This window comes from Dasypus novemcinctus, chromosome 6 (assembly GCF_030445035.2).
Source record: "Dasypus novemcinctus isolate mDasNov1 chromosome 6, mDasNov1.1.hap2, whole genome shotgun sequence".
Lineage (NCBI taxonomy): Eukaryota > Metazoa > Chordata > Mammalia > Cingulata > Dasypodidae > Dasypus > Dasypus novemcinctus.
Window position 1 is genome coordinate 42196073 of NC_080678.1, and position 26634 is coordinate 42222706.

At 41.0% G+C, this 26634-nt stretch overlaps 1 protein-coding gene across 5 annotated transcripts in view; it reads left to right on the plus strand.

Moving 5' to 3' along the window:
• The first annotated feature begins 211 nt into the window (after window positions 1-211).
• ARHGAP19 (Rho GTPase activating protein 19) overlaps window positions 212-26634 on the plus strand; it is a 105858-nt gene continuing 79435 nt past the window's right edge. Inside the window, exons 1-3 of one of the 5 annotated variants that reach the window (XM_058298659.1) lie at window positions 260-316; window positions 22719-22987; window positions 23323-23410. In XM_058298659.1, the coding sequence (XP_058154642.1) occupies window positions 261-316; window positions 22719-22987; window positions 23323-23410 (413 nt within the window). In that variant the 5' untranslated portion in view covers window position 260. Of the gene's footprint in view, window positions 317-18303; window positions 18383-22718; window positions 22988-23078; window positions 23411-26634 lie in introns of those variants that run through there. The other 4 variants (XM_071215740.1, XM_071215739.1, XM_058298661.2 and 1 more) reach the window with 4 other exon arrangements.

Consider the following 26634-nt stretch of genomic DNA (forward strand, 5'->3'; position numbering starts at 1 on the left):
AACCTAAAAGTCGATGGTATCGTGAGGGTTAATTAAAATAAAAAACTACAACTCCCGGCAGGCCTCGCGGCTGCCAGTACTGGGGGCCACCAACGTCGGTTAGTAATTTGAATTGACCAATAATATCAGGAAGCTGTGCAAATCGAGGCGGGACGGTCAAATCATCCAATCGCTTGGAAGAGAGGGAAACATCTAAGCCAATCCAAAGGCATGGGGGCGGGACCTGAGGTGAGGGCGGTGAGAGAGATTTGCCGACTAAGATGGCGACCGAGGCACAGAATGAAGGGGAGGTGCCAGCTTGCGCGCCAGGCCGGAGGTGAGCCGAGTTCTCAGTCCAGCTGCCAAGGAAACGAGGCCGTGGGCTGGTCGTGCTGTCGCCCTACCCCTGGGTCTCGGTACCCTAGCTTTGCTTGGGCTTTGTTTCTTCCTCTCTCGGCGTTTTTCACCATCGCACCTGTGGGGAGCGCCGAGGTTTGGCCGCGGTGCTCTGCTCCCGCGGGTTGGTAGCTGGACCCCGCTCATGTCCGAGGGTGGGACGCCACGGCGTTGACTGCAAACCTCCCTGTTGGTGGTGGCAATACCACGACTCGCTTTTAGCCTAGGACTCATCTTGATGGTGGGGAAACCGAAGCCCAGAGCTATTAAGCAGATGTTCCAGTCACACAGCGCTGGGAAAGAACGTTCTTGCAGAGCCTTTTAATCTACCCCGAAGCAGTTTATGTGGTCAATTCAGAACAAGGATTTGAGTGTCAGTTAGAAATGGATTTGAGTTGGCCTTACCACGTATTAGCTGCGTGTCCTTTGGGCCAATTTTAAAACTTTCTCAGCTTCAGTTTCTTCATCTGTACAATGGACATGATGTCTGTATCCCAGAAAATGTCAAGATTAAATTAGATGATCTATTTAAAGCTCCTAGTACTGAGCTAGCGAATAGCTACCACTCAATAAGTGATTTTGTTTTTCCTAGTAGAACAATAAACGAACAGATTCGAGGGATCGCAGTCCTGGAGATCAAGACTTTGTCTCTACAGGGCGATAAAGCTAAGCAGGCACTCACAGATTTAGCGATTCTCGGAAACAATTTCTGGGTGGTCTTGCCCCATCCGTGAAACTGGTTGTTTTAACTGACTACAAACCTCAGCGTGTATCAATAAAACTCTTAGATTTAACACCCAACGCTCTTAGGGTAAATAGGATCAGATATTCTTAGAAGGTGGGTTTGTTAGTGGGCACCTGGCTCCTTCCCCAGCCGAAACAGGGGTGATTGCACGTGTTATTTCAAATTTTATAGGAAAGAGTTAAACACTCTTGGAGCTGTTCATAAATGGTTGACCGTTTTTGCCCTGGAACTGTAGAGGGGATTGAATAATTTAATATGATCTTTCCTTATCTGGCTCAAAAATAGTGAATTATGAAAATCTGAGGACAAATAAAATATTATTCTGTAGCAGGAGTAGTGTGAATTTCTTTAAAGGATGTTGCCCATTGAATTTAAATTTTGGGTGAAAGTATTACATGATCAGTAGGTATTTTCACAAGCTTATCTGAACTGGAAACTGTTTTAATTCCCATCCAGTAAAAGGGAAGTTTGGAGTTTCGATAAAACTTTATAAGGGCAGGACCCATATATGTTTATTATTTTTTTAAAAGATTTATTTTTTCATTTATTTCTCTTCCCCCTCCCCCCTGCCAGGTTGTCTGCTCTCTGTGTCCCTTTGCTGCATGTTCTTCTGTGACTGCTTCTAGCCTTATCAGCGGCACCAGGAATCTGTATTTCTTTTTGTTGCGTCATCCTGTTGTGTCAGCTCTGGGTGTGTGCGGCACCATTCCTGGGCAGGCTGCACTTTCTTTCGTGCTGGGCGGCTCTCCTTACGGGGCGCACTCCTTGCACGTGGGGCTCCCCTACGCGGGGGACACCCCTGTGTGGCAGGGCACTCCTTGCGGGCATCAGCACTGCTCATGGGCCAGCTCCACACGGGTCAAGGAGGCCGGGGGTTTGAACCGCCGACCTCCCATGTGGTAGACGGACGCCTATCCATTGGGCTAAGTCTGCTTCTCCCATATATGTTTTTTTTTTTTTTTTTTTTTTTTTTTTAAAGATTTATTTATTTATTTAATTCCCCCCCCTCCCCTGGTTGTCTGTTCTTGGTGTCTATTTGCTGCGTCTTGTTTCTTTGTCCGCTTCCGTTGTCGTCAGCGGCACGGGAAGTGTGGGCGGCGCCATTCCTGGGCAGGCTGCTCTTTCTTTCACGCTGGGCGGCTTTCCTCACAGGCGCACTCCTTGCGCGTGGGGCTCCCCCACGCGGGGGACACCCTTGCGTGGCACGGCACTCCTTGCGCGCATCAGCACTGCGCATGGCCAGCTCCACACGGGTCAAGGAGGCCCGGGGTTTGAACCGCGGACCTCCCATATGGTAGACGGACGCCCTAACCACTGGGCCAAAGTCCGTTTCCCCCATATATGTTTTTTATCACATATTTGCCAGCACTTAGCTTTTTGTAGGTGGACAGTAATAAATGAGTAATAGTCTATCATTTCTAAGACAATAATAACTTGTATTAAATACTATGCAAAGTCTTTTTCTGGCCTGCAAATATTAACCTCTCTAATTTTTATTGGTGATGTGATCACTTATAATCCATTAAGAAGAGTAAAGTATTATCTGATTTGCACAGGTCAATATATACTTTATCACTGAATGAAGATTATGAGATCTTCCATTTAGAACTGTCCAGCTTTCCATTTCTTGGTCACTACTTTAGGCCTGTTGCTCATAATTAGGAATGTTGTAATCAAATAAAGAAAAATTACCCATAAAGAATACCTAGGTTAAATATTGACCTGTTGATTCCTAGCCTTTGTCAGATAGAAAAATGCTTTAAAATTTAACTCACTTTGCTTGTTTTACCTTCAGTTGCTCATAAATACTGACAATACAGAAAGGGAGATCTGCAAAATAGAAGATATCACTTTACCAATAGTAGTAGAAAAATAATAGACTTTTAAGGGTCAAAGAGAGAAAGCTAAATCAGGAAATGAAATATAGCCACCTCCACTCACAACTTAAGGTAGGGAACTATAGTTCAGTACTTTCTGAATGGAAAAGAGACATAAAAAGAAAGTTTTAACTGTTACTAGTTAAAAAAGAAGCTTTTTAACCACAGTATTTTACTGGGGGGAAATCCCACCGTGAACCAAAAAAAATCAAATGGGAACATACAAGTCAGGAGGTAGATAAAGCAAGCCATGGTGGCGATAGTCCTTGTGAAAAGTTGATGTTATGATGCCAGCATCGTTCAAATTCTGGGACCCAATCTGCTGCTATGCCTAAGAACAGACTGCAGGGTGCATGCTTCCCATTTTGGAAATGTGTCTGGAGGTTACAGAAGGTGCCTGAAGATGGGGAAAGGGTCTTGAATTCTGCTAATTTACATATACCTTAGAGTATGGAATATTGGCTAGTAAACATATGACTTCCTGAGAAAATTGTTCTTTCCCTTATAAGATAGCAGTGTGACCTGTTAACTAAAGTGATAAATGGAACTTTTATTGATTTTAGGAAGACTTTCTGTTCTCATATGCACATGTTAAGTGGAAAAACATGTTTTAAGTATCTGTATCAAGTGTTAGGTGTGTGCTGTCAAGTTCTATGTGAAGGATAATGAGGAACAGATTTCTTCAGAGGTTTTTAAGATTTACTTTTAAAAAAAAATTTAATTTATTCTCTTTCCCCTTCCTTGTTTAAAGTCACTGTCTGCTCTCTGCATCCATTCGCTGTGTGCTCTCTGTGTCCGCTCATTTTCTCTTTAGGAGTCTCTGGGAACCAAACTCGGTACCTTCCATGTGGGAGAGAGGTGCTCAATCGCTTGAGCCACCTCAGCTCCCTGGCTTGTTGTGTCTCTTGTTGTCTTTCCTTTTTGTGTCTCTTTGTTGTGTCTGCTCACTGCGCCTGCTGGTCATGCCAGCTTGCCTTCTCCGGGAGGTACTGGAATGGAACCTAGGATCTCCCATGTGGGTAGGTGGGAACCCAATGTTTGAGCCTCATCCACGTCCCCAGAGGTCTTTCTTGAATCTGGTTTTATTTTACATTTTAATCAATTATCTGGATTAGAGAATTTGACTATTGTATTTATAGATCGGTTCTTTCTTTCTGAAGGAAGAGAAGAGACAGAGTTTTAAAATTAATCTGCATAAACTAGTAAGTGGCCTGGAACTACACTGTAAAGCAAAGCCAGTCCTCCTGGACAAAACTTTCTTTCATTAGTCAAAGCAAGTGGGTTAGCTGTATCATAAAGACTTGGAGGAATGATGTAGGGTGTCTGTTCACTTTTTGTTAGGTGGCATCAGTAAATAAATTCATTTATTTATTTATTTAATTTTTAAAAAGATTTATTTATTTATTTTAATTCCCCCCCCTCCCCTGGTTGTCTGTTCTTGGTGTCCATTTGTTGTGTCTTGTTTCTTTGTCTGCTTTTGTTTCTTTGTCGTCAGCAGCACGGGAAGTGTGGGCGGCGCCGTTCCTGGGCAGGCTGCACTTTCTTTTCACGCTGGGCGGCTTTCCTCACGGGCGCACTCCTTGCGCGTGGGGGCTCCCCCACGCGGGGGACACCCTTGCGTGGCAGGGCACTCCTTGCGCGGATCAGCACTGCGCATGGCCAGCTCCACACGGGTCGAGGAGGCCCGGGGTTTGAACCGCGGACCTCCCATATGGTAGACGGACGCCCTAACCACTGGGCCAAAGTCCGTTTCCCAAATTCATTTAAAACTGTCTTAATTCAGCCTTCTTTGCTCAGATACATGTCCCCTCCCGCCCCCATAGGGGGGCTTGTCATGGAACCTGGGACTTCTAAGTGGGAAGCTGACACTCAATCACTGAGCCACATCGTCTCCCCTGAGTTGGCCTTTTTGTTTGTTTGCTTGTTGTTTGTCTTTGTTTCTAGGAGGTACTAGGAACCCGAACTGAAATGGGACCTCCCATGTGTGGGAAGCAGGCTTGCCACCGTTTGAACAACAGCTACTCCCCCAGATATATGTTTAATCCTCCCTCCCCCCTCATTTTCAGACACTACATTTAAAATTGATCTCTCGGGAAGCGGACTTGGCCCAGTGGATAGGGCATCTGCCTACCACATGGGAGGGCCGCGGTTCAAACCCCGGGCCTCCTTGACCTGTGGAGCTGGGCCATGCACAGTGCTGATGCGCGCAAGGAGTGCCCTGCCATGCAGGGGTGTCCCCCACATAAGGGAGCCCCACACGCAAGGAGTGCGCTCTGTAAGGAAAGCTGCCCAGCGGGAAATATTAAGTGCAGCCTGCCCAGGAATGGCACTGCATACACGGAGAGCTGACAGAACAAGATGACACAACAAAAAAAGAGACAGATTCCCCTGCCGCTGACAACAATAAAAGCGGACAAAAAGAACACACAGCAAATGGACACAGAGAACAGACAACTGGGGCCCGGGGGGCGGGGGAGGGGAGAGAAATAAATAAAAATAAAATCTTAAAAAAAATAAGAAAATAAAATTGATCTCTCCTGAATGACGGTAGAGTTTGGTAACAGGGACTACAATTCAGATGTGTTCCATTGAATGGTGTCTAGTCAATGTTGTGTTTATAAAAATATTTTAAAAATATTTGCTGATATTGAAATAGTCAATTTCACTTCCTTGCTTGTAAAAATGAATGAGTGATAAGATCATTGCATTTGGCCATTGTTGGATGAGGTGAGAGGAAGAGAGAATCTAGAAAGAATGTGGTTTACAGCTTAGTGTGTTTTAGAATCATAGGTAGATATCCAGTGTTTTCATTGATAATTAATGGCGTTTCTTTAAATTTTTGTGGTAACATATGTACAACATTTCCCATTGTCACCACTTTTAAGAATACAATTCAGTGGTGTTAATTACATTTACCCTTAAGAATACAATTCAGTGGTGTTAATTACATTTACCCTTTAGGACTCTTATGCTTGCCATTTCTTTTTTTTTTTTTTAAAGATGTATTTTTTAATTTATTTTTCTCCCCTTCCCCCACCCCCAGTTGTCTGCTCTCTGCTTCCACTTGCTGTGTGTGCTTCTGTGACTGCTTCTATCCTTATCAGCGGCACAGGGAATCTGTGTTTCTTTTTTGTTGCATCATTTTGCTGCGCCAGCTCTCTGCCTGTGCGGCGCCATTCTTTGGCAGGCTGCACTTTCTTTCTCGCTGTCCTTACAGGGCACACTCCTTGCACGTGGGGCTCCCCTATGCGGGGGACACCCCTGCGTGGCAGGGCACTCCTTGCGTGCATCAGCTGGCCCATGCCAGCTCCACATGGGTCAAGGAGGCCTGGGGTTTGAACCGTGGACCTTCCATGTGATAGGCGGACACCTATCCATTGGGCCAAGTCCACTTCCCACTCGTCATTTCTTATACAGAAAGTATACAACCTACAAATCCATTGGAACTTTAAAAAAAAAAAAAAAAAAAAAAAAAAATATATATATATATATATAAAATATATCTTTTTTTGTTCCCCCACTATAATGAATTTTAGGAAGTTTAGGAAAATATGTAGAAAAGAATGAAAATAGCTATTCTCATTCTACCAGATAGAGATAACCATTACTCATACTTTGGTGGATTTCCTTGAGTGCTTACTCTTGTAATTTCTCTCTCTTCTGATTACAGTTAAAATGTTTTTCAAGAAGTCATAGGGGTATATAAGAGTAAGTAAACTTTATCATCATCATCAGTTTCAACCATTTGGATTTAAATTCTGATGTTTTTTACTGTAACTCTAAATAAAATTATACCTCTATTTTGTGATACATCAGTCTTAGATACTGTTGGCTCCTTACTATGAACTTGAAGATTTATTGTACTTTCTTTGCAATCTTCCACTTCTTTTTCTATCTATTTTCCTCCCTATTTGTTATATTTTTATTTTTAGTTAGTGGTTAGCTTTATAGGTTTATGACCAAGTACTTTACTTATTTAGACCTTTCTTTCTTTTTTTTTTTTCTAGGAGGTACCGGGGATTGAACCTGGGACCTCATACTTGGAAAGCAGGTGCTCAACCACTGAGCTACGCTTGCTCTCCATAAATCTTTATTTCTTTTTTTTTCTGAGAGTTTTTTTTTTTAAATTTTAAAGAAGGTTTAGATTACATAAATGATACATTGAAAATATGGGGGGATTCCTGCATACCCCACCCCTTCCTCTTCCATACTTTTCCCTATTAACATCATTCATTAGTGTGGTACATTTTTTACAACTGATGAATGTATATTGAAGCATTGTTACTAACCATGGTCAATAGTTTACATTGTAGTTTACACTTTGCACCTCACATTTTTATAGGTTTTTGACAAAATGTGTAATGGCCTGTATCTGTCATTGCAATGTCTTGTAGAACAATTCCAATGTCCCCAAAATGCCCCATGTTATACCTACTCTTCCCTCTCCCTCTCCTCAGTGCCTTTTCCATTGCTAGAATAATAAGTCTAGTTTATAGTTTAGTTCATAAACCTTTCTTTCTTTCTCTTTTTTTTTTTTTGAGGTACTGGGGCCGGGGATTGAACCTGGGCCCTCGAATGTGAGAAGCCAGTGCTCAACCACTGAGTCACATCAGCTACCCTGAGTGTTGTTTTTTTCGTTTGCTTGCTTGTTTTTATTTTATTTTTTTTAGGAGGCACTGAGAACTAAACTCTGACCTCCCGTGTGGAAAGCAGGCACTCAACGGCTTGAGCCATAGCCGCTCCCCTTTTTTTTTTTTTTAAAGAAAAAAAATATATAAGAGGTTCTCATATGCCCCACTCCGCACACCCCCCACTTTTCCCAAATCAACAACTTCTTTCATTAATTTGGTACATTCATTGCAATTGATGAATACATTTTAGAGCACTGCTTCACAGTGTGGATTTAAGTTTACATTGTAGTTTACACTCTATCCCAGTCCATTCAGTGGCTTATGGCAGGATATATAATGTCCTGCATCTGTCTCTGCAATATCATTCAGGACAACTCCAAGTCCCAAAAATGCCCCCATATCATATCTCCTTTTCCCTCTTCCTGCCTTCAGCAACTCTCATGGCCTTTGTCTCCACATCAATGATATAATTTATTCCATTGCTAGAGTCATGATAATTCTATAGTAGAACACCAATAAATCCACTCTAATCCATATTTTATTCCTCTCTCCTGAGGACCCTGGGGTGGAAATACCCACTCTACCTCTCAATTGAAAGGAGGCTTTGATCCCACATGGCTGGTGGATGGCATTCTCGTACTGGCGGCTGTAGACTCTCTTGGTTACCTCCCTGTCAGCTGACCTGGGTAAATCCAATGAACTGGAGTATAGACGCTGCAACACTGCCGAGGCTCAGGGCCCAGCTGGCACACGGACAGCCCAGCCCAGAGATTAAAGTCTCTTGGGCATACACCAACCCCAGAGCCAAACACAGGTTCACTGAAAGGGACAGAAGAGGCATGTTTAGAGAATTCACATCTGAGTCCAACTCCATCACACCCAGGAGCACAAATTCCAAAGTAGGGCCTCCTGGGAAGGCACTGAACTCAGGAGCCATCTGCCATGATTGTAGGACCTGGGTGTCTCCGTAGCCCTCAGGAGCACTACTACCTGAGGTTCCCTTTATTTCTTGATCATCGAATTTCAAACAGTATTCTTTACTATTTGAAATTAGGAAAGTAGTATACTTACACTTTTGTCTACTCCTTGCCTCTTTTTTTCTCTTCCTTTTCCAGGCTTCATTCAGCTATATCACTACTTCCACATTTTGAAAGTATTTATATTCCGTTCTAAAAGTGCAGTTAAATATTCTATTTATTGTGTGACTGCTGATTCTAAAAGTGGAAAACTAAGGAATAGCATCATTTAAAATAGTGTAAACTATATAAATATTATGCTCTGCAGCGCTAAGTAGTGTGTTTGAACCTGTAGAGAAAGAATTATAATCCTAAATCATCAAACCTGTTTTAATCTAAGCAGGATGATTAAAACATCACTATTAAATGAATTCTCTTTTCTTACACTCTATCAACTGGTCAAAATCATGCCACATTCTAGTTTGCATCAAAAATCTTCTATAGCTTTTTTATTTTCCTGAATTCTCTGATATTTTTCCTTGTTGACAGAAATATGCCTTTATTGTATCATTATAGAGCTTAGGTTTCTTACCACATTTTTGTAAAGGAACACTCTTTTTTCCTTGAAGACATTCTTCATGGAGTAATCTGATTTCTATTTCCAATTTGGATTGATTCTTTTTTAGGCCTCTTGCATAGCTGTCTGCCTGTAATTTATTTTCACGGCACTCCTTAGTTAGTTTTGCTGTTTCTTGGATCTTTTTTCTTAGCTTCTTTTATTTTGCTAAACTATGTCTTCAAGTAATTCTTTTTAAGAAAGGGAACATGAGAGTTACTTTCCAACTCTATGAACATTAATGTACAAATATCTGTCTGAGTCTCTGTTTTCAATTCTTTTGGGTATGTGCCTAAGTGTGGAGTTGCCAGGTCATATGATAACTCTATGTTTAACTTTCTGAGGAACTGCCAAACTGTTTTCCACACTGGCTGTACCATTTTACATTCCCACCAGCAATGTACTAAGGTTCCTATTTCTCCACATCTTCCTCAACACTTAGAATTTTCAGTTTAAAAAAAAAAATAGGGGAGCAGTTGTGACTCAGGATTGAGAGGTACTGAGTTTGGTTCCTTCTGAAAAAAGAAAAACAAACAAGCAAAACAAATAAAAAAGCCAACTCAGGAAAGCCGGTATGTCTCAGGTTGAGTGCTGGCTTCCCACATATGAGGTCCAGGGTTCAATCTTGGCCCTGCTTTAAAAAAAGAAAAAAAGCCATCCTTGTGAGTGCGAAGTGGTATCCCATTGTAGTTTTTTTTTTTTTTTAATTTCCACCCATTCTTCTTGTCTGACCTTTCTTTTTCTTTTTCTTTTTTTTAAAGGTTTATTTATTAAATCCACCCTGCTCATTGTTTGTGCTTGCTTTCTGTTCCCTGTGTCCATTCGCTGTGTGCTCTCTGTGTCTGCTCGTCTTCTCTTAGGAGGCACAGGGAACCAAACCTGAGGCCTCCCATGTGGCAGAGTGGTGCTCAATTGCTTGAGCCTCCACTCCCTGCTTCGTTGTCTCTCTCATTGTTTTTCTTCTTTGTGTCTTCTTGTGTCATCTTGTTATATCAGCTCATCGCACCTGTCTGTCACACCAGCTTGCTGTCTTCCTTGTTTTTCTCCAGGAGGCACTGGGAATCGGACCTGGGACTTCCCATGTGGTAGGCAGGAGCTCAATCACTTGAGCCACATTTGTGTTCCATCATTGTAGTTTTTTTTTTTAAGATTTTTATTTATTTATTTTCCCCCTTCCCCGCCCTCTCCCCTTGCCCTGCTGTTTTTGTTGTCTGTGTCCATTTGCTGTGTGATCGTCTGTGTCTATTTCTCTTGTCTTCTCTTCTCATTTTTTCTTCTTTAGTATTCACCGGATTTGATCCTGGGGACCTCTGATGTGGAGAGAGGGTCCCTGTCAGCTGCGCTACCTCAGTTCCTGGTTTCTGCTGTGCTTCACCTTGACTTACCTTCATTTCTCTTTTGTTCATCATCATCTTGCTGTGTGACTCACTTGGGTGGGCACTGGTTTACCACGCAGGTGCTCGGCTCGCCGTGTGGGCCCTGGCTCACCATGTGGGCACTCGTGGGCCCTTGGCTCATCAGGTAGGCACTTGCATGGCCTCTTGACTCACCACACGGGCACTCGTTCACCACGCAGGCACACTTTCTCTTTTTATTCATCAGGAGGCCCCAGGAATCCAATCTGGGTCCTCCCATGTGGTAGGTGGAAGCCCTATCCTTGAGCCACATCTGCTTCCCATTATTGTAGTTTTAATTTGCATTTCTCTAATGGGTAATGATATTGACTATCTTTTCATATGTTTATGGGCCATTTGTATATCTCCTTTGGAGAAATTTGTGGTCAGATCCTTGGCCCGTTAAAAAAAAAAATTTTTTTTAACTTTTTGTTGTTGAGTTGTAGGAATTCTTTAAATATTATGGATATTAACCCCATATCAAATATATGGATTTCAAATAAGTAGAGGTCATTTTTGGTCTTTTTAAAAAAAAACCTTGTTATGATATATAGGAATATATGCTAAAAAGTAATAGATGCAACATATGTTATATAACAGTATTTTAATGAGCACCTATGAACCTTCTTCCAACCTGAGAACTCAAATATTACCAATAACCCATATGTTTGTGTGTTTCTTCCCATCCCATTCCCTATGGAATATTTAGCATTTTCTTTTTAAAAAAAGTTTTGTATGTTTGCATGCCTAAAATATATTTTGAATAGTTTAATAACATATGTATGTTTGCATGCCTAAACAATATATTGTTTAGCTTTGCTTATTTTTGAGATCATACTGTCGATTTGTGAGACTTGCTTCGTTCACTCATTATTATGTTTCTAAGATTTCTCCATGCTATATTTGTGGTGGTTCATTAATTTTCACTGTTGAGAACTTTCCTCTCTTTTTTTTTTTTCTGTTGAGAACTTTTAAAAAAGTTTTTTTTTAAAGTGGGATGAAATATATATAAATATACATATAAATCTAAATTAATCTTAAGCTTGGTGAATTTTATGTGTGAATTCACCTGTTTAACCACTACCTAGATCAATATATAGGATATTTCCAGTTTCTCAGAAGGATCTCTCATATCCCCTCCCAAATTATCCCCCCCACCAAAGCTAACTACTATTCTAATGTTTATTACTACAGATTAGTTTTTGAACTTTATATACCTGGAATAATTTTTTTTCATAACTTTTTTTTTAAAAAAGATACATAGATCACACAAAATACATGGAATAATTTAGTATACACTTATCTGTGTCTGGCTTTTTTCACTCAATGTTATCTTTTTTTTTTTTTTTTTAAAGATTTATTTTTAAAAAAATTTCTCTCCCCTTCCCCCCCATTGTCTGCTCTCTGTGTCCATTCACTGTTTGTTCTCCTGCGTCCGCTTGCATTCTTGTCATCAGCACCAGGAATCTGTGTCTCTTTTTGTTGTGTCATCTTGCTGCGTCAGCTCTCCGTGTGTGTGGTGCCACTCCTGGGCAGGCAGTGTTTTTTTCACGCGGGGCGGGTCTCCTTGTGGGGGTGGTGTACTCCTTGCGATGTGGTTCCCCTACGTGGGGGACACCCCTGCACGGCAGGCACTCCTTGTGCGCATCAGCACTGCACATGGGCAGCTCACCACACGGGTCAGGAGGCCCTGGGTTTGAACTCTGGACCTCCCATGTGGTAGACGGATGCTCTATCAGTTGAACCAAATCCACTTCCCTCAATGTTATCTTTTTGATATTTATTCATGTTGATTTTTATAACAATAGTTCATTCTTACTGAGTAGAATTCAGTATATTTCACAGTTTATTAATCCATTCTGCAATTGAAGGACAAATAGGTTGGTTCAGGGACTTTAAAAAAATATGCATTAATTTATGTAACAGTAGCAATAATAAACCTTACATGTTAACATAAAATATTTCTTATAAAATAATTATTTTCCAAAGCAAAAAAACAATTTTATTGGAAGAAGATACTTTTTTCATTTTTATAAATCTCTAATGGAATTCTTCTTTTTCTGAATTTAATCTATTGCAGTATGCTGTTTTGGTTGAAGTTTATGAAGAAAATCTGGTGATATACTGACTGGTAGTTGGAAAAGTGAGGAATATTTTAATAGACTTTTTAGATAATTGTAGGTGCAAGGCTTTTTAAAAAATTATTTTCTTAACTTTTAATTTTGAAATACTTTCAAACTTACAGGGCAGTTAGAAGAATAATACAAATTCCATACAAAGAACTCTAATATACTTCTACACCACCACATACCCAGATCCATAAGTTTTAATATTTGCCACATTTCATATCATTCTTTCTCTTTATCCATGCATCCATCCATCAGTCCATTTTCTTAACACTTGAAGGTAGATTATATACATCATCCTCCTTGACCACTTAATACTACCATGTACCTTTCCTAAGAACAAGGATGTTCACTTATATAACCTCTTTAAGTGCAGCTATCAAGGTCAAGAAATTTAACATTGATATAAAACTTATAGTTTATATTCCAGTTTTTCCTATTTCTGAATAATGTTGTTTTGGGCTTTTGGTCCTCCATTATTTATCCAGTTCATTTATCTGCATTTAATTGTCATTGTCTCTTTAGTAGTTTTTTAAAAAATTGTGGAAATATATGCACAACATGAACTTTCCTATCTCAACCACTGCCATTCAATGGGATTAATTATATTCATAGTATTGCAGTGCCCTTACCAGCTTCCATTTTTAATATTCCCATCTTCCCAAGCAGAAACCCTATACCCATTATACAATTATACATTATCTTCCCATCTCCTCCCCATCCCCCGCAAACTGTACTCTTACTTACTGTCTCTATGAGCTTTCATATTCCCTTATATTTTCTTTGTAGTTACCATGGGCTTATTAAATTTAACATCATAAGTCTATAGCAATCTTGTTTGCTTTGATATCAATTTAACTTCAATAGTATAAACAAACTATATTCCTATTCTCCTCTACCCTCTGTCTTAAGCAGACTATACTTAAGTATAGTCACAAATTACGTATTTATACATCATGAGTCCAAATCCACTAGTTTTATCACTGTATTTTATGCATTTGTCTTTTAGATCACGTAGAAGTAAGAAGTAGAGTTACAAATAAAAAAATACAATAGTATTGGCATTTATATTCACCTGTGTGTTACCCTCACCTGAGATCTATCTTCTTGCAGCTTCATTCTTTTGTCTGTTCTCTTTTCAACCTTCAGAACTTTTTTAGTATCTCCTGTAGGGCTTGTCTGGTGGTGATGAACCTCCTCAACTTTTGTTTATCTGAGAATGCCTTAAACTTGCCCTCATTAAAAAAGATATATATTTATAAAAGAAGTTGAAATTATACAGAAAAATCAGGCAGAAAATACAGAGTTCACATATGCCCTCTTTATTAACACCTTGTACTAATGTGGTACATTTGTTACAATTGATAAAAGATTATTATAATTGCACTATTAAATATTGTCTATGCTTTACATTAGGGTTCACTGTCTCCATTTTTAAAAGACAGTTTAGTCTGATATAGAATTCTTTTTTTTTTTTTTAAGATTTATTTATTTCTCTCCCCTTCCTCCTCCACCGCCTTCCGCCCCGGTTGTCTGTTCTCTGTGTCTATTTGCTGCGTCTCCTTCTTTGTCCGCTTCTGTTGTCAGCGGCATGGGAATCTGTGTTTCTTTTTGTTGCGTCATCTTGTTGTGTCAGCTCTCCGTGTGTGCGGCGCCATTCCTGGGCAGGCTGCACTTTTTTCGCGCTGGGCGGCTCTCCTTATGGGGCGCACTCCTTGCATGTGGGGCTCCCCTACGCAGGGGACACCCCTGCGTGGCACGGCACTCCTTGCGCGCATCAGCAGTGCACATGGGCCAGCTCCACAGGGGTCAAGGAGGCCTGGGGTTTGAACCGCAGACCTCCCATGTGGTAGAAGAACGCCCTAACCACTGGGCCAAGTCTGCTTCCCCTGATATAGAATTCTTGTTAGACAGTTTTTTGTTTTCAGCACTTCAGATATGTCATCCCACTGCCTTCTTATTTCCATGGTTTCTGATGAACTATTGGCAGTTAATCTTTTTTTTTTTTTTTAAAGAAAACAGACTATTGCTCAGAAATTAAAAATATAAGTATTAAACTGAGATAAGGTTATCAACATCAAACTAATTTTCTCCATTTACTTCTATTCATCTGTCTTCTTGGCCAATTCATTTTTCTTTCCCAAGATTGTTGCATACCACACTTGAGGCTAAGAAGAATTTCTGAATACCACAGCTATGGACCTGAACATTGATCTGCAGCTACCTGTATGTTATAACTTTAGGTACCTCTTAATAGTTGTGCTTTTTTCAGCCATTTTTTTTGGGAAAACATTTAGCATTATGATCGTCATACTTCTTTAAAACTCAGGCTTTGTTGCACCGTGTCAGGGTGTCCCTGGGCTGCACAGCCTCACGGCTGACAGGCCTACGCACACCTTCCTCTCTCGGCTGTCTGGAGCAAAAGCTGGCAGTTAATCTTATTGAGGATCCCATATACATGACATATTTTTTCTCTCTTGCAGCTTACAGAATTCTCTCTTTATCTTTGGCATTTGACAATTTGGTTATAATATGCTGTAACGCGGGTCTATTTGGGTTTATTCTGTTTGGAGTTTGTTGAGTATCTTGGATGTGTATATTCATGCCTTTCACTAAATTTGGGTAGTTTTGAGTCATTATCTCTTTGAATATTCTCTCTTCCCCTTTCTCTCTTTCTTCTTTTAGAACTTCCACAATGAGTATATTGGTATACTTGATGGTGTCCCACAAGTTCTGTTCACTTTTCTTTCTTCTTTCTTCTTTCTGATCCTCAGACTGAATGATTTCAATTTCCGTATCTTCAAGGTCATTGATTCTTTTTCTGCCAGATCCAATCTGCTGTTGAAACTGTCTAGGGAATTTTAAATTTCTATTACTGTGATCTTCATCTCTCTTTGGTTCATTTTCATAATTCCCATCTCTCTATTATATTCTCTATGTTCATCTATCATTTTCCTGATTTCCTTTAGTTTTTTGGTTCATGTTTTCCATTAGTTCCTTAACCATATTTAAGATTTTTAAAAGTTTTTGTTTAGTATGTCCTGAGTCTAGTCCTCTTTGATAGTTTCTAATGCTTTAATATTCTCTTTTGCTTGGGCCATGATTTCTTTTTCTATGTATGTTTTGTATCCTTTTGTTGAAACCTGAATATTTTGATATTTTAATTTGTTATTCCTGGATTTAGACTCTGAGGCATCTGTTCCTTATGCTTGTATCCAGGTAGTGTTATGATAGACCTTTCCTTGAATGCCAGGAGTTAACTAAAAAACAGACAAAGAGGGGAGCAGATATAGCTCAAGTGGTTGAGCATCTGCTTCCCACATATGAGGACCACATTCGATTTCTGGTACCTCCTAAAAAAACAAACAAATTAAAAAACCAACTGTCATTGGGGAGTGGATGTAAGTCAGTGGTTGAGCACCTGCTTCCCATGTACAAAGTCCTGGGTTCTATCCCTGGTACCTCCTAAAACAACCCCCACCCCCAACAGACAGAGGGGGAGAGAGAGAGGGGTAAAGAGAGAGAGAGAAGAAGGAAAAAGAAAACATCTTTCCCAGTCTTTGCAGTTTGACATGTTCACATACTCTTCATGGTTTGTCCATACAATGAGTTTAGAGAAGAGCTCCAGGCCAAAGTGTAGGAGCCTCAGTGATCCTTTCTGTGCACGCATCTTGTTTTGGGAATTTGTCTGTAGCCCTAGAAATTGGTTTTCTTGGTTCTCAGTGTTCCCTCTCCCCTTGGAACCAGTTTCCTCATCGTTGGGAATTACACTGCATGTCCCATAGCCAGCAATTCCTTGCCCCAGGCAGCATGACTTGACTGCTCTTTATAGCATTCTATAGGAGAGGTCTGTAAAATGCTTTCTACTTGCAGGACAAGTTCTGGGATGGCAAGTCCCTTAGGCTGCCACCAGGCAGATTGGGTCAGACATATATGCTTCCAGTATGTATATGAGAGTTATCTGCTCCCTCCAGAACCTAGTGGGGAGGGGCCAACATGGGTGCCATGTGATCCTGCTGCTTATAAGCAGCCTTGTTCTTTTTTTTTTTTTAAAGATTATTTATTTCTCCCTTTCTCTCCATTGTTTGCCCTTTGTGTCCATTTGCTGTGTGTTCTTCTGTGTCTGCTTGTATTCTCATTAGGTGGCTCCAGGAAATGATCCTGGGACCTTCTAAAGTGGGAGAGAGGTGGCCATTCTCTTGAGCCACCTCACCTCCCTGGTCTGCTGTGTCTCTTGTTGTCTCTTCTCTGTATCTCTTTTTGTTGCATAATCTTGCTGCGCCAGCTCTATGTGTGGGTCAGCACTGTGCACAGGCCGGCACTCCATGTGGGCCAGCTCATCGCATGGGCCAGCTTGCGTTGACCAGGAGGCCCTGAGTATTGAACCCTGGACCTCTTATATGGTAGACAGGAGCCCAATTGGTTGAACCACATCCGTTTCCCAAGTTTTGGTTTTTAACAAGGAAATCTTGACAATCGTTGGGACAATGAGAGATAGTCTACTGACAAGAGAGTATTTCTTCATGGCGTAGAGATAGGCTTGAGATTGTTCTGAGTGTGATTACCTGAGTACTAGGTATACTTGTGTAAGAGTAGAATGCCCTGTCAAACTCCTGATCTTCATTTTTCTGATCTTTGTGTTGAGTTTTCACTGTTCACATTAGCTTTTTAAAAAACAAATCAATTTTATTGATACATATTAATAAAGCATATGAGGGAAGCAGATATGGTCAGGCGACTGGGCTCCTGCCTACCACATGAGAGGTTGCTGGTTTGGATCTCAGTGCCTCCTAGAGAAGACAGTGAGCTGGTGCGACAGGCAGGCATGGAAAGCTGACGCAACAAGAGATGTGCGGAGGAAGAACATAATGAAAGGCACAACAAAGCAGGGAGTGGAGGTGGCTCAAGTGATTAGGCCACCTCCCAAATCAGAGGCCCGAGTTTCAGCTGCCGGTGACTCCAAAAGAAACAAGGAAGACGAACAGACACAGCAAGTGAAAAAACAACAAGGGGGTGGGGAGAAATAAATAAAATAAATCTTAAAAAAAAAAAGCATACGATTCATCCAAAGAGTACAATCAGCGGTACTTGGTATAATCACATAGTTATGTATTCATCACTTCAATAATTTTTAGAGCATTTTCATTACTTCAGTAATAATAATAAGTAAAAAAACAGACAAATAAGAAAATTCTTTACCTCTCAATCTCTCTATGCAACCCCTGTTCTACATAGCTGCTATGTAGCTATCCTTGACAATAGCTTTTTAAAAAAATAAAGATATTTATTTATTTATTTCTCCTCACCCCCTCATTGTACTTGCTGTGTCTGTTCATCTTCCTTGTTCCTTTAGGAGACAGCGGGAACCAAACCGGGGACCTCTGATGTGGGAGGGAAGTACCTAATTGCGTGAGCTACCTCCACTCCCTGCTTTGTTGATCTCTCATTATGTTTTTCTTCTTTTGTCTCTTGTTGCGTCAGCTTGCCGTCTTGCTCATCTTCTTTAGGAGGTCCCAGTAACCTCCGCTTCCTGCTTTGTTGTGTCTCTCATGCTTTTTCTTCTTGTGTTTCTTGTTGCATCAGCTTGCCGCACCTGCCTGTCGTGCTAGCTCGCTGTCTTCTTCAGGAGGCACTGGGAACTGAACCATGGACCTCCCATGTGGTAGGTGGAAGCTCAATCTCTTGAGCCACATTGCTTCCCACAATAGCTTTTTAAAAGGTTCTCTTTCACATGCCTCTGTTCTCCAGAGACTATTTTGATTCTTTTACCTAGTTGAGTGTACCTTCTTTGTCTGGCTGTTTTTCTTTTTCCAGTGTTTGTTTTTTTGGTATTATTTTATGTTTTCTTTCCTTTGCTAAGTTTATTCTCACAGATTATCAATTTTTGCATTTGTAGATGATTCCAAATCTATGTTTATAGACCTTATATATTTTCTAAGAGTCAGACTCTTGATTCACAATCTTTTTTAGACATGTTCAGGTTATTTCATATTCTGCTTTGGAAAATATAATGTAGTGGCACAGGATTGTCAGTTTTCCTTCTATGACCTCGTGTAAGTGTCTAGTTTTATTCCGTCTTCATCTGTAAAATGAAGACATTTTACTAGAATCTGAAGTCAGTTTCCTCAAATCCAACAAATGGAAGAATAATTTCTAGACATGCAGTAAAAATAACAACAAAACAATGCTGCTATCTAAAGACCATCCACACAATCAACCAGTAATCTTTTCTTTGACTTTTTTTTTTTAAAGATTTATTTTTATTTATTTAATTCCCCTCCCCTCCCCCGGTTGTCTGTTTTCTGTGTCTTTTTGCTGCGTCTTGTTTCTTTTCTGACTTTTTTTTTTAACATCACAAATGCTACATCCAAAGGTTAGAGAGAACCTGAAATGCGACATAACAAGATCTGATTTGCTTTCCTGGTTTCCCAGGTTCTTCCAGTAAGTGCACCAGAAAACTTTGAATGGATTTCTGGTTTGGAAACCATACAGCAATAGAAGTGTGGGTGGAATACAAGTATTTTCTTATTTATCCCTCTCTGCAACCCCATGCGTAATTACATATTCACTTTATAGCTAAGGAAACTGAGACTGGGAATGGTTAAGAAATGGCACACTTGGAGAGTGCATGTGGCTCAAGCCGTTGAGCGCCTGCTTCCTACATGGGAGGTCCTGGGTTCAGTCCCTGGTGCCTCCTAAAAACAACAACAACAAAAAACAACCAGCAAACAAAAGAAAAAACCAACTCAGGGTAGCTGATGTGGTTCCGTGGTTGAGAGCTGGCTTCCCACATACATGGTCCGCCCTCCCCCAACCTCAAAAAAAAAAAAAAAGGTAGACTCAGGATTTAAGCCTATGTTATCAACGCCATAGCCTGTGTTGGATCCACTGAACCACACTACTTTTGCATTAGAATATCCCATTTTACATGAGTAAGGAAAGAAGCATGATACTAATACTGTGGTTGCTGAAGAAGGAAAGTAGTAGGTTATGTTGAAGAGTAAGATTTGGGTAGGCTAAGAATAATTGTGGTAAGGTATTGGGCAAAATGAACAATTAGTGTTTGCTGCCATTTGCTCTCCAAACATCCCACCTTTCTTGTCTCTAACCTTTGATGTAGCATTTGTGATGTTAAAAAAAAAGTCAAAGAAAAAGATTACTGATTGATTGTGTGGAAGGCTTTAGATAACAGCATTGTTTTGTTGTTATTTTTACTGCATGTCTAGAAACTATTTTTCCATTTGTTGGATTTGAGGAGACTGACTTCATCCAGGCCCTCAGGAAGCCAATTGATAAACCAAATGCAAATTCAGTAATTTACGTGAAGAATATACCATTTATATTTATCTGTTGTTAGCATATTTTATCCTTGGGAGAAATGCATTACAATTGAGTAAGTTATTGTTTTCTTTGTTATCAGCACTTTTCAACACTTCCTTCCTGAAGATACCCTTTGATCACCTTGAGTAAACCCTCTTAGCTGCACTTTTATTATCTGTTTGGCCAGAGCCCATCTATTTTGTGTTGATGTTTTGCTAGCATTACATGGTGTATCAGTGAGTTCAATCAGGAGACAGAAACAGCACAGTAATTTGGACAGAAAACATTTAATATAGTTATTAACTATAACAGGATTAGGGTAATGAAGCATTGGCTAGTAAGAAGTAAAGAGAGAAATGCTAAGCGATCTGGAGTCTGTCTTTTGGAGTAATGAAATTGTTCTAAAATTTTTGAGATGAGGAATGTACAACATTGTAATTGCTAAAAGCCATTGATTATACACTTTGGTATATGGTATGGGAATATATCTCAATAAAACTGGTTAATAAACAAATAAATAATTGTGCAAGAATAACCAGAAATAGCACCTATATATAGCAGGGGAAACAGATTGAGAGGCGAGGAATTTTCTTGTTTATTTGCCTGTTTTTTGTTTGTTATTATTGAAATAATGAAAAAGCTTTAATAATGAAGTGGTGAATGCACAACTATGTGATTATACCAAATACCACTGATTGTACACTTTCAATAAATTGTATGCTTTATTAATGTGTATCAAAAAATTGATTTGTTTTTAAAAAAGAAGTAAAGAGATCTCTAATGAGCATAGTAATAGTAGTCATAAGAAGCAGTCACAGGAAGTGGATTTGGATCAACTGATAGAGTGTCCGCCTTCCATGTAGGTGGCCCAGGGTTCAAACACAGGGCCTCCTGACCTGTGTGGTGAGCTGGCCCGCATGCAGTGCTGAGGTGTGCAAGGAGTGCTGTGCCACGCAGGGGTGTCTCCCACATAGGGGAGCCTCTCACGCACAAGGAGTGCACCCTGCAAGGAGAGCTGCCCCGTGTGAAAAAAGCGCAGCCTGCCCAGGAGTGGCGCTGCACACATGAAGAGCTGATGCAGCAAGATGATGCAACAGAAAAGAGACACAGATTCCCAATGGCGCTGACAAGAATGCGAGTGGACACAGAGGAACACACAGCAAATGGACACAGAGAGCAGACAACGGGATGGGGGGATGGGGAGAGAGATTAAAAAAAGAAAAGAAAAAAAGAATATATATATATATATATATATATATATATATATATATATATATGTAGAAGCAATCACAACCCTTACGGCTGAGATAGAATGCAAGGAAGAGGCCTCCCAGGGCAGAAACCTAATTCTTGTGGCAGAGGCATGTCTGTGGCTTTCTGAATGCCAGAGAAGTTACTGTTGTGATGGAATTTGCTGGAAATTCACCTTATGGAACTGCTGGAAATCTACCTTTTAGGGTACCAGGGAAAGCTTTTCATGGGGAAGTGTGGGGGGAGGAAGGGGGCTCTGGGTGCTGCTGACTGCTGTGCACTGCAGGATCCTAGTTCTGGAGAAGCTGCCCATGCTGCAGGAGCCTGGTACAGGAGGAGCCTGGTACAGGAGGAGCTTTCCGTGCTGCAGGGGGCAGATGCTGGAAAAGTTGCCCATGCTGCAGCAATTTGGATAAAGGCATTTCCTGGAACCAAGAAGGGAAATGCCCCCTCATTCTATAGTTTCTCTCTGGTGTCCTTTACTATTAATTTAACATTGTTTACATTGTAATTTAACATTGGCAAAGGAAAAATAAAGACTGTGGTTCCATTTTTGCAAAGTAGGCAATTAAGGATGGATTTGGAAATAAGAAGTAATAAATTCTGGTGAACTTGCATAATCACTTTTCTGCAAGTTCTAAAGAGAGAGCACTCCATTTTTTGTAGTGTTCTCTGAACCACTCTTCAGAAGAATATTAGGTAGTATATATAGGCTGTGAATGAATGAGTAGGGACAGGGACAAAACAGGGAAAAAGAAGGTGATTGGTAGATAAATTTGCACTGGCACACTTATTTGCTTGTAAGTATGTGAAAGTTTTTGTGCATTCTAACATGAAAGACTGTTTCCAGGAATACTAAAGAACCTGAAGCAAGACTGTTAAATTATATTTGATTTTTTAACTGTTGTTTATTTATATATTATTCTTTGAATCATGCTGATGAAGGTGTATGGTATTTGTAGTTTCAAACTTGCAAAGATTCCAGAGGTATATTGTTTGTTGATATTTTTCCCACAATCAAACCATAATGGGTCTTTGAATAAGCAACTTTCACATTTCTCATTTCCCTATTTATTTTTTATTTTTATTAGAGGAGTTGTGAGCCTACTCTCTATTTTTAAATTTGGGGCTACTGATATGTAGTTCTTTGAGGTTTAAAAAATTGGTGACTATAATGATCTTGAAATAAATATAATTTTCAGGAGTTTTCTGCCTAGGTCTAATGTAAAGTAATTTTTTTTGGACCTTGTTCTAGGACTGGGTATTGCACTTTAGTCTTTTAAACAGGGTAGGTTTTATTTTTTTATTTTTTAAAATTTATTTGATTTTATTTATCTCTCTCCCTTTCCCAACCCCCCCTCCCCCCCGTTGTCTGTTCTCTGTGTCCATTGGCTGTATGTTCTTCTGCATCCGCTTGCATTATTCAGTGGCACTGGGAAACTGCGTCTTTTTTTTTTTTTTTTGCGTCATCTTGCTGCGTCAACTCTCCTTGGGTGCAGTGCCACTCCTGGGGGGCTATGCTTTTTTCACGCGGGGTGGCTCTCCTTGCAGGGTGCACTCCTTGCATGTGGGGCACCCCTATGTGGGGGCACCCCTGTGTGGCACTGCACTCCTTGCGCACAGCAGCTCTGTGCGTGGGCCAGCTCACCACACGGGTCAGGCGGCCCTGTGGATCGAACCCTGGACCCTCCATATGGTAGGCGGACGCTTTATCAGTTGAGCCACATCCACTTCCCATGGGTAGCTTTTAGTTACAACTATAAGTATCAGTTAGAGTAATACCCTTCTGGATTTTTTTTTCAAAGATTTATTTTTTGTTTATTTATTATCTCCCACCCCGTTGTTTGCGCCACTTTCTGCTGTCTGTGTCCATTCATTGTGTGCTGTCTGCTTCTCTTTCTCTCGGAGGCACTGGGACCTCCCATGTGGGAGAGGAGTGCTCAATCACTTCAGCCACCTCTGCTCCCTGTTTTGTCTCTCTCATTGTGTTTCCTCTTTGTGTCTCCTTGTTTTGTCATCTTCTTGCTTCAGCTCACTGTGCCAGCCTGTCGCACCAGCTTGCTGTCTTGCTCATTTTCTCCAGGAGGCGCAAGGACCTGAACCCAGAACCTCCCATGTGGTAGGTGGGAACTCAATTTCTTTTTTTTTTTTTTTTTTAAATATTTATTTATTATTATTATTTTTTAATTACATTAAAAAAAATATATGAGGTCCCATTCAACCCCACCGCCCCCGCCCCCCACTGCCCCCACAGCAACACTCTCTCCCTTCATCGTGATACATCCATTGCACCTGGTAAGTTCATCTCTGAGCATCACTGCACCCCATAGTCAATGGTCCACATCATAGCTCAGACTCTCTCACGTTCCATCCAGTGGGTCCTGGGGGGATCTACAGTGTCCCGTAATTGTCCGTGAAGCACTATCCAGGACAACTCCACGTCCCGAAAACGCCTCCACATCTCATCTCTTCCTCCCGTTCCCCACACCCAGCAGCCCCCATGGCTACTGTTCCCACACCCATTTCACATTTCCTCTGTGGACATTGGATTGGTTGTGTCCATTGCACACCTATGTCAAGTGAGGGCTTAGATTCCACATGGGTACTGGATGCACTCTTCCCGCTTCTAGTTGTAGACACTCTAGGCTCCATGTTGTGGTGGTTGACCTTCTTCAACTCCATGTTAGCTGAGTGGAGTAAGTCCAATAAGTCAAAGTGTAGGAGCTGAAGTCTGTTGAGGCTCTGGGCCTGGGTGTCATATTATCAGTCCAGAGATTCAAATCCCCTACATATATCTTAAACTCAGCACCAACTACAATTCCAATAAAGTAGCATGCAAGTCTTGTGAAAAGAGATCCCCTCTGAGTCCATTTCCATCACGCAGAAACACCAGCTCCAAAGAAGGGCCATCTGTCATGGCAGTGAACCCCTTCTGCCATGACCATAGAACCCGTGGGTCTCTTTATCCCTCAAAAGAACCAATACCTGGGGTTGTATCTACCTTATCTGTCTCTTAGACTCTGTTCAGTTGTACATAGGGGTATTCCTTCTGACAACCTCCAGACTCTTTTTTAGAGACTCACAGCCTTATAATCTCATTTCTCCTTTCCATTTCCCCCTTACATTAGGTCAAACCGCTTCCCGAAGTCATGTTATTATATGTAGACAGGTATATTCTGCTGTTCCGCATTGAATCTTTAATTCAAGGTCATTTTCTAGTTGCTTCTTCAGCTGGTATGTGGTAGTGATCCCTCGGTGCCAGGGAGGCTCATCCCCGGGTGTCGTGTCCCACGCTGGGGGGAATGCATCACATCTACACGCTGAGTTTGGCTGTGAGAGTGGCCACATTTGAGTAACATGAAGGCTGTCAGGAGGGAACCCCCAGGCACAATGCTACTCTAGGCCTTGTTCTTATTGCAGGTGTATAGGCTCAAAAGTGTAGCCATTAGTATCAAGAGCCCACTGTTGGGCCCTCCTTCCTTCCTGGTTCTTGCCGTTGCACCTGGAGGATTGCCGCTGCTCTCCCAGGGCCCACAACAGTGACCCCCCGGCCAGGAGCCCAGTACCCCCGCAGCTGTTGTTTTTAATTGTTTCCACTATGAGTATATATAGACATTACCATATACCCTGGGCATATGCCCTGTATAACTCCCTGTCAACCATATATATCCTGTCAATAACATCCCATATCAGTATTCCTCCGCTGCCATTGTTGAACCACTCTGTGATCCAAAACTTCCCGTAAAGTGCATCCCAACATAATGTCAGCTTCAGAAGAGTCTTAGATCACCAAAATTCATATATACAATATACAGTATTTCCCCAGATCCACCATAAAACCTTTTCCCTTCCACAGCAATAATCTTTTAACTTATTCATATCATATTTCCTGAAACTGATGTACAGATTCCGAAACTATAGTTTTCAAACAAGGTAACATTTGTGCTTACTATGTGGTCCATACTTTAGGTTGTACAGTTTTCTAAATTTTTTAGTTATCCTATGTTTTGTCTTATGGTTTTCATTATTAGTCTGTCGTCCCCTATATGTTTTGGTGTAATATTAGCTGTTTTATATTCATCCTCGTGTACTCTCACATAACTCCTCTTTTGCCCCCTTATTTACCTTTGTTCCATCCATTGCACGTCCATTTTCCCCTCCCCTTAGGGCCCACAACGCCTGCCAATCTAATGCCCTGGGAGCCGTCCTTTCTCACGAGAGATACAGTTCTCTCTATTCGACGGCATTAGTCTTCCCCAGGATATGGGTCCACCCCACCCAATGGTAGAACCCACCTTGGCAAAATGAGCCTTCAGCTATTCCCTCCGGAGTCCGTCCCGCATCAGACCATACCCCCTGAGCGTCCTAACCAGGTAACCCTCCTACTTATACTTTGATACGTTTTACTCAACATTTAGTTCTCAATGAACTTCTGTCACTCTCCCATGTTTGTATGTTGCCCCTCCCTCCCACCTATTTCTTGGACCATATTACCCCTCTTCCCATCCCCAGCCCCCCTCAAACCCAGAAAACCCCACCCGAAGGTAACCCGTTGCCCCCATTTTGTCCCTTCTTTGTGCTCATACTTATCCCCAGCTCATCACAGATTCCACCCCTACAGACATTAACTCACAGCCTTCCTCCACCCCCCGATTTCCAGTAAGCCACTTTTCCAGACTCTAGCTCTCTGAGGCAGTTAACTTATTTCATATCATTGAGGTCATATAGTATTTGTCCTTCAATGCCTGGGTTGCTTCACTCAACATAAGATTCTCAAGGTTCATCCATGTTATCACGTGCGATTGTAGTGTATTGGTTCTTACAGCTGAGTAGTATTCCATTGTGTGTATATACCACATTTTATTGATCCACTCATCTGTTGATGGACTTTTGGATTGATTCCAACTTTTGGCGATGGTGAACAATGCTGCTATGAACATTGGTGTACATATATCGGTTTGTGTCCTTGTTTTCAGATCTGATGGGTATATACCCAGCAGTGGTATTGCTGGGTCATATGGCAAATCTATGGATAATTTTTTGAGAAACTGCCAAACTGTCCTCCAGAATGGTTGGATCCTTCTGCATTCCCACCAGCAATGGATGAGTGTTCCCCTTTCTTCACATCCTCTCCAGCATTTGTATTCTACTGTTTTTTTCATGGCTGCCAATCTTATGGGAGTAAGATGGTATCTCATTGTTGTTTTGATTTGCATTTCCCTGATAGCTAGGGATTTGGAGCATTTTTTCATGTGCTTTTTAGCCATTTGTATTTCTTCTTTGGAGAAGTGTCTGTTTAAATCTTTTTCCCATTTTTTAAATGGGTTGTTTATCTTTTTGTTT